At 37.6% G+C, this 8858-nt stretch overlaps 1 protein-coding gene across 1 annotated transcript; it reads right to left on the reverse strand.

The window, feature by feature from the left end:
• Positions 1-5722: 5722 nt before the first annotated feature.
• Positions 5723-8427, reverse strand: LOC137172494 (large ribosomal subunit protein eL19-like). Its single transcript, XM_067576960.1, has 6 exons — positions 8306-8427; positions 7032-7138; positions 6800-6922; positions 6437-6557; positions 6218-6328; positions 5723-5909 (listed from the first exon to the last, which is right to left on the reverse strand). The coding sequence occupies exons 1-6, from the start codon at positions 8308-8310 to the stop codon at positions 5783-5785; spliced, it is 594 nt and encodes a 197-aa protein (XP_067433061.1). The 5' UTR covers positions 8311-8427; the 3' UTR covers positions 5723-5782.
• Positions 8428-8858: the final 431 nt, after the last annotated feature.

Below are 8858 nucleotides of genomic sequence, written 5' to 3' on the forward strand. Positions count from 1 at the left end.
GGCTGCTCTGCTTTACTAAAGATGCTTTGCTTGCTATCAGCTGAAGTTACTTTTTCATACCACCCAAGTCAACAACTATGTTATGGCAAATAGATGAAAAAAGGGATAATATTCAGCATACTGAAGAATCAGCAAGACCAGGAAAGAGTTGGTAATAAGTCTAGCCTTGCCTGGTATGTTCTTACAAAGTGCAAGATTTTGAGAAAGAGTGCAGCAGAGGAGGTGAAGGAAAAAGATAGCAGACGATGACGATAGCAACAAGAGATAGGGCAAAGATGAAGACAGTGTGAAATACTGGAAAAAAAAAAATTCTCCTGTTCCCTTAGTTGTGAGATACGGTGATGAAAGTGTCTGCACAGCCTAAAGTGGAACTATAAAATGCCCAAACTGACAGTGCATGACTAGATTTAGTGCTTAAATGAAACATGCATCTCCAGTTTAAATTACTTTTGATCCTGTTATCTATTGCAAAGATCCTGTAACAGGGTTCTACTGCACTGCATCCATATCATTGAGGATCATTGTATTTCCCTCCTTTGACCCTGTTTAAAATGTGCCAGCTCTCTTCCATGACTCAGCATGCTCCCCATTGATCAAAATTGGTTTCTTCCATCGATTAAACATTAAAAATGAGTAATGTTATCCAGATGGCCCTTTCATAATCAGGTTGTTTTTGCTTACTTGATTTTTTTTTTCTTTACATGAGGAAATCCATCTGGCCTTCGAGCTCATCCACGTTTTGTAACACAAGTGTGATTGGGCCTACATGCGATGAAAACTTTCACACTTGAGCATTTGCTCAGAAATGATTTTTTTTGTGAACAGTGAAAAATGCCTTTTACCTTTCCTATTTAGTTTAACTTTCTTTTCACGAAAAACAGTGACTGACAAAGTTATCCAAATGTAGGTTATCACTGTTGATTACAATTTTAAGCAGATAGTCTATAAACTGTGATGGATTTCACATTTAAAGTAACAATGGTTGATAAAGTAAAGTACCCCTGAATTCCTGCTTCACTGATCCAGCACTGAGCTCATGCTGCCTTTTCTTCAACTCTCACGTTCCTCCAGTTCTCTCTCTCTCTCTCTCTCTCTCTCTCGAGGCTTTATTTAGTTTTTTATCTTTGTTGTGTTTCTTTTTGTTAGTAACTGTGTATATGTGCTTTCTGAGGGATGCTCCGGGCTCATGTGTAGACAGTTACACTTGAGGAGTTAAGTGTTGCTCATTGTTGGAAAAAAAATAATCACAGGAAACAATTTAATTCATTTTGTATCTTCAAACAAAATATTGAATACCTTCATTAAAATTCACACATTTCTTGGAAAAATGAGAAAATGAATCATCATATGATCATGCTGCAGGAGTCAGATTTATTTAGCATTTTAATCAGTTATTGATGAATGAGTCTTGCTGACTCATTTATTATTAAATGAAGCATTTAGTTTACTGCTGCCTATAACTGTATTGATTCATTTTTGCTCTGTTTGCTGTTAAGCTCTGTCTGCTCTTAAGCTGTAGCTGTACTTTCTAAATCATAACTGACAACTGTGTTTATACCACTCTAACAGTCTCTTAGGACAGAAATTCAGATGTTAAGCAGAGGGTAGAGGGCTGCACAGCAAAGCCATCTCACATGAATCTAAATGGGACAGTCAGGTTGCATCCAGGTTAGGTACATCTCCCCTGCCTGTTATCTGTCAAAACAGCCGTGCTGACCACCAAAAGCATCACACAGTCCCAGTTATTGCCACTGATATTGTCCTCACTTGAACAAGTCTCATATCAAATTTGAGGTCGGTCAGCACCATGTGATGCATCCTGACCTCTAACTGGACACCTGAGCAGCCGGTGAGTACATGTCATCCTACACCACGACTGAAACAGCAAGAAAAGCATTAGATTAATGTTCTGGAAGACCAGTACAACAAATAAACAGGGGGCATAATGTGTTTTATGGGGTTAATGTACAAACCATGTGCTTAAAGTGATGTGTGCTCAGCACAAACACTTTTAACTGATACTTCATTGTGTGAACATTGTTCAGATATTCTTAATCTGTGTTCAAACTGTGTCAGATTTGATAAATATGAAAACTTTGGCATAACTCTTCATGTACATGAGTCAAGATTTAAGGGAATAAATCATCTTTTTGTCAATCAAATGTGGTTATTGAGCTTATGTCTTGATCATATGTATTTGATAATTTCACAACAAATCATAAAATTGTATAACTACTTACTAAATGGCCCTATTTTCAGTATAATTGGTACAATTGAGATTTTGAGCTGTTTACATTTTGATGATCACTAATGTGCAGAGATACAAGAGAGCAATAAAAGCAATGACAGAGGCCTGAAGTCGAACCAAATGTGTCGTGACCAGAGAGCTGCCACTTTCAACCAGCTTGGATAAAGTCCAGGAGACTCGGATGGTCAACATGACAACATTTCAAGAGCATCAGCTGACGGAGGTATTTCATCTCAACTGTAAGAAGTCCATAAAATCAATAAAAAGAGTATTATTTTCCCCAGTTTGAGCCAGTACACACATACTTAATGTGACTTTAGATGTGTTTTTGTGTTGAGCATGTCAGGGTGTAGCTGTAACGGATGAGCTGTGCTAGAAAAGAACAAGTTTAAAGAAGAAAAAAGCACAAGACTGGGTTAAGAAAGACATGACAGAGGCATCCATCTGGATATCAGATCTGACAACCCTGTCTATCCGATTGATCTGTGATCTGTATCACCGAGCACTCCTCCAATCATCAATTGAAAGAGACAAACACGAGGGAGAGAATTAAACCTGATACAGTATATCTATCAGTCCATCTACTCAACTAATCCAAAGAAATTAATTAATAGAGGTGAGTGAAATCAACATGCGAGGAGTGAATATAGAATCAAAATGAGCAATTAGTGGATAAGACAGTGACAGAGCAGGATTAGGTTAATAATGTCAATTTATGAGCAAATTAATCCAAAAAGGTCTCATGATACTTCATAATACTTAACAGAATCAGACTCACATCATACATGAAAGTCAAAAATGACAAAAACACATCAGCTGATAGGACGAACAGCAATTAATTATAGCCCAAAGAAGAGAGGCAGCCCGACACAAAATGTGAAAGAGGGTCATCGAAACTGGCAAGTGCGGGGTAATTCTTTCAGATTTTAGATAATTGTTTTTACATTTAAAAATAGGCTTCCATTAATTGCTTTCATCTCCTCATCTCGATTGTTATCAAAGATATCCTGAACTCTTAAGGGTGCTCCATTTGTTTTGCCTGGGTTGAAGGCCAACTGTAATAAAGAGCCCCGCTTCATTTCAGCTCATATTCCTCGCCTTATCTAATCCCATTAAGGCTCACGCTTCAGGAAATAGGAGTGCCTCCTGGTAATGAAGAAATACATTAACTGAGCTACAAAATGGCCTCGCTGCACAAAGCCTGTTTTCTCCTTCAGTAATCCCTATGACATCTCTGTGAAGATCCTTCATTTATCTATCTAGATGGTTTCTTCTTTTTATATATAGTGCAGATCCATTTAGTAATGATTACATATGTTTAAACTGCAGTTTTAGGAAAAGCACTGTGTGTGGAGCTAGTGCGTGGTGAAATTAAATCAGGATGTTGAGGTAAGCAGATGCATTATGCTGTGTAAGCCTTTATTCCAGCTCCTCAAGGCCTTTGAAAGCCAAATTTTAAATAGGGTTCCTCACTGCCAGCCTCTAAAGCTGTCATATTGCTTATGCATGATGGTACTTGATCCTCAAACACCAGGTGTAGCCAGACTTAAAACATAAAGTCATCTGCCAGTGAACAGGGCTTATAGGGCAAGTTGTGGAAGAAAACTAAGGTTAAACCTTTAACTTCCCAGTCAAGAAGTCTAAAAAGTCAAGTATATTGTGTATCAAGCCATTCGCATGATCTGAATTGCTGCTATTGCTTTAAATAGACCTGAGAGCTAAAAATCCCCCCTAATTCTCTCTCTCATACCCACAAACACACACACACACACACACACACACACACACACAAACAGCAGATCTCTCCTGGTTGGCAACAGATGTATCTGCAAAGACTTCAGTCACACCTTCTCCAGGGAGCATGAAAGAAGGAATCCTTCAGCACCCGAGCAGGAAGTGAAAATGACTGGATGACTGGAGCGTCAGCAGCTTAAGTTTAACGTAGCTAACGGCGGTTGTAAGCTGCAGCATGGACAATGTTTGTATGAAGGTGAGATATAATCATTTAGGCTTCTCTTGTCTTCATGAAAAGCTCAACAGAGAAAATAATTTATGATCTACATCATTTATTCATAGCTAAATCATTTATTTATGAAAAGTGGGCTTTTAATAATAATTTGCTGGCTTCAGGGCTTACATCGTGTGACAAGAAATCAACTGTCATCAACTTTGTATGTGTTCTTCATCTCTCTCTCTGAGGTTATGCACCAATGTCAACTGCAATCTTATTCAATGACTGATAACGGGCCAAATGATTGCTCACACAGTTAAGCGGATAAATTGATAAGTCGCTGATAAATGGACTAGTCACAGATGAAACACATCACCAACACACCCGTAACAACTAACAAGCAGACATGCAAATGGGCAGACAACCAAACACAAAGGTGGAAGCAGCACTGGGTCTGCTGTCAAGGTATTTGTGCTAAATAAAGGCAGTTATTCCTCCTCTGGGAAGTCTGTTTTTTTTTTTTAAGTAGACAGTAGAGGTCTAAAATAGAGTAAATAAACAGTATGTTCTCTAAACTTCCAAACTCATTGCTTCGGCAAGGTAGCATGGCTTGTTTTATGTACGGATGTTTCTAAAAGTGCTTTATAAAAGATGGATTTTGCTATCACTTTGTTCATGTTTGTTCAAAAATACAAAACACACAAATATAAAACCGAGACCGATAAATAACACACACTTAGGTCTCAATCAAATAATATAAAAATATAACTGAAAAACATGATAGAAGTGTAAATGTCATGTACTATGTAATATTAAGTCACAGTGTATTAAATATTTTTTGTAATTTAGCATCTGCTGTTACTAAACCCTCGTTTTCAATAACTTGCTGGTCATTGGTTTTGTCCTCTACATGCATCATCAGCAGTTTCTGTATTTCACTGCACAGGAACAGCTCAACTTTTGAGAGCTATCTGCCAATGTGATTGTGATCATAAATCTAATATCTGAACAAACACTGATCATGAGCTGATGAAGCCATGACTACCTTGAATCTACAGACTTCTTAGAATCTGGTGCTGGTTCTCTGCTGCCACCTGTTGGACTGTTAATACAATGGCCCAAAATACAGTATACAGAACATTTTCCTCAACATCTGAGCAAGAATATTTACATTCCTCTGACCTAGTGTTGAATTATTCTGACACAATACATGGTTTGGTAAAAAAAAAATCTGAGGATCAACTCTTGCTTTTTATATACTTAAAGTAAAGGCATGTTTGTCCACTAACTAATGGGCAACTAAGTGATCAGGAATTTTAAATAGGATTCTGAGAAAATTCTGGGGAAAAAAAAGGTTGCAAGACAGATATGTAGCAGATTTGTTACTTTAACTTAAAAGTAAGATCCTAAGGATTGACAACCACAACACTGCTCCTGTTTGTAACTTGCATCACCTCATATGCAGTCATTTCTTATACCAAAACTACCTCTAAAACCAGTCAAATAATCACAAAACAATGACATTCTTTTGTCCAAATTTATTAACAACACAAGCTGAATCTGAGAATAATGTCAATTTAAATTCACTTCTTTGCAGTTTCCTCCTCCTTTGACAGGTTCTTAATGATCTCCTCTTTCTTGGCCAGGAGACGTTCCTCTCTGCGTTTGCGGGCCTCCTTTGTCTTTGAACGGCGGGCCTCAGCCTGGTCACTGGATGAGAAAAGAGAAGTGGAGACAGACAAAAAAAAAAAAAAAAATGAATCTGACAGTTATTTCAAATAAAAAAAAAACAAAACAACATTAACTAATGTTTAGACTAAGTATGATGTTCTCAAGGTGAAAATTTTACCAGTAGTAAAATAAATAATTTTAAAAAATATTTTCTTTGTGCTATGACGGGGCCAGCTCCCATTCTATTTATATGCAGTTATATAAGATGATAACAGTTCTTAAAGTTATATATTAAAATAAAATAACTTTAAAGCTCCTGTTTTTTGAAAATATTCATCTGAACTTACGCTAGAAGCTTCTTGCGAGCCTTATCTGCCTTCAGTTTGTGGATGTGCTCCATCAGGATGCGTTTGTTTTTGAAGACGTTACCCTTTGCCCTCAGGTAGAGACTGTGGTACCTGGAGGAAGAGGAAAATGATATCAGAGCGTCTCATAGCAAGATGACTTCAGCTGAAATTGGAATTAAAACAGTATACTGGCTTGTTCACCAGCTTGTTCACACATACATGTGCCTGTCAATTTTCTTGGACTCCCTGTAGCGACGAAGAAGACGTCGCAGGATTCTCATGCGACGCATCCATGTCAGCTTCTCTGGCATACGAGCGTTGGCAGTACCCTTTCTCTTACCTGAGGTAGGAGAAAAGTTGTAAATTGAATAAATTATAATGAATAAAATACAAGTGTAAATGTAAATGTATAAGTGTAAATGTGATTACTTTAATTTTACTTTAATTTTGGTCCATGGGCCAGTGAAAATACAATTACAACTTTCAACTACATAATGATAGTTAAGGATTCAATGTAGAATCTAATCTAGAATAAAGTAATATGCATTTTAGGAAATGGAAAGGGACGTTAGTTTTACCTACCATAACCCATGTGACGGCCCTTGCGGCGTGCCAGTGTGTTCTTGCGGCAGCGAGCACGGGAATGAACCGTCACAGGTTTTCTGATGATCAATCCATCCTTCACCAGTTTTCGGATCTGCTGGCCTGTGGTACAAATACAATGCAATACAGACAAATGATTTGCTGGCCTACGGGGTCCCGATCATTCACATGTATTGCAAGAGAACTCTGCTCAGCAAAGGAAACAACTCACGAGAGTTCGCGTTGGCAATCTCATTGGTTTCATTGGGGTCCAGCCACACCTTCTTCTTGCCACAGCGCAAGACGCTGGACGCCAAGCGCTTCTGGAGCCTGAGCATGCTGGACAAACAAGCCAAACATCTTTGCTGTGACAACAGGTATAATGTGATAGAAGCAGTTCAAGATACCCTTAAAAGTTCTCTATGAACATATCCTAAAAGCAAAGGGTGATAAGTAGTAGTATCACATCTCATTTAACATTTTCTTTCAGCAGTAAGGTCTATGTAGTCATTGTGCATTGACAGTGGTGTAGTCCAAGTTTCTATTTGAACTATAGTTAATCCTTGTTCATTCCATGGCTAAATACTTCATTAACCTTACTGACTGATGATTGTTAGCCACAGTTAACAGTGAGTAGATGTCAAAGGCTTTATGTCGCTCTGGATTACATATAAAAAGGATATAAGTGCACACAAAAAAATAGCTAAGAGATATACACAAAAAACAGAGGTTCTATTATTATTCACACTGCAATGCGAACCATACTACCGAAATGGTTTGTTGTTGGATTACCATAAACATTTAGTATATCATTACTGTCACCTGATATACATGTGACAACACACTTTTCAAATCCAGTGAGCTTTAAAAGTATAAATTACATTAAGAAGAATTAAGTTCATTGACCTAATGCGTATTTTAGGTTGGTCTTCTGCACGTTTGACAGGAGATGGCAGACTGATGACTGCGACGCACAGGTGTGCAGTATTATTCTCTGTCGGAGTGAGACCCTGCAGTTGATTTTTTGAACGTAAAATGGGAAGGTACAACACAAACTGGAAGTGTCTGGCATAGAAACATTAACGTTGACCTTTTGATCGACTAAAAGGTAACGTTACTGGGACTCACTACGTGCCACCGAAGCAGATGAAAGTGGTACCTGGCCGAAATGATTTCTCTTTGTTATTGTGGCTAGTTTATTTAATTAAAGTGATTTTATTGATCAGCTTGTTCAACTAATATGCCCAAAACTGATTTGTTGGCAGCTGCCTCGCCGATAAAAACCTGTGTTGTTTCGGTAACATGTTGTGACATGTCTTACTAGAACATGGCTAACAGTTAACACACCGACACAGGCCCTATATGTATTTTGGTAGAAATAAACGACTTAACTCAAATTCGGACAAAGCCAGTCTTCCGTCTGGTCTTAAATAACTAAGTATATAACAATGTAAATGTATTTCCTAGAATAGAAACATGTTATTAAATGTCAACCGTCTTGCTTACCTCATGGCTGCAGCTAGCTTGATGAAGACGAAGGAAATAGAAAGGCTGAGTCTCAACCATTATAGCTGTCGTCACAGGTGACTCAACTGTGATAGTATCAGCAAAACCAGGTTATAGCTATTTATATAGCCCTGACAGTGCGTATATTTAAATTTTGTTCCAACTATGAATATTTTATGTCATATCTAGACTATGCTACGTTTTTAAAGTTAAACGTATTTATTGAATCGAGTGTATTGAATCATCCCATCCCACTCCCCAATGGAAACACAGTGGTACGCTCCAATAAGATGCGCTTTCATTTTCTGAACACTGGAGGGCGCGAAACATCCGTGAATCTTGACGTCTGTGTACTTTTCAACGTTTTAAACATTTCCTGAATTAGTACATGCATAGTTTGTTTGTTTCGATAGATAGATAGATAGATGATGATAAATAGATACTTTATTTATCATTTAAATTCAAATGTCACAGCAGCCAATGAGGTAAAAAAAGATAAAAGAAACAAATGCAATTAAAGGATAAATTATTGTATATACAATAACTAAATAAA

Source organism: Thunnus thynnus, chromosome 20 (genome assembly GCF_963924715.1).
Source record: "Thunnus thynnus chromosome 20, fThuThy2.1, whole genome shotgun sequence".
NCBI classification, from domain to species: Eukaryota; Metazoa; Chordata; class Actinopteri; order Scombriformes; family Scombridae; genus Thunnus; species Thunnus thynnus.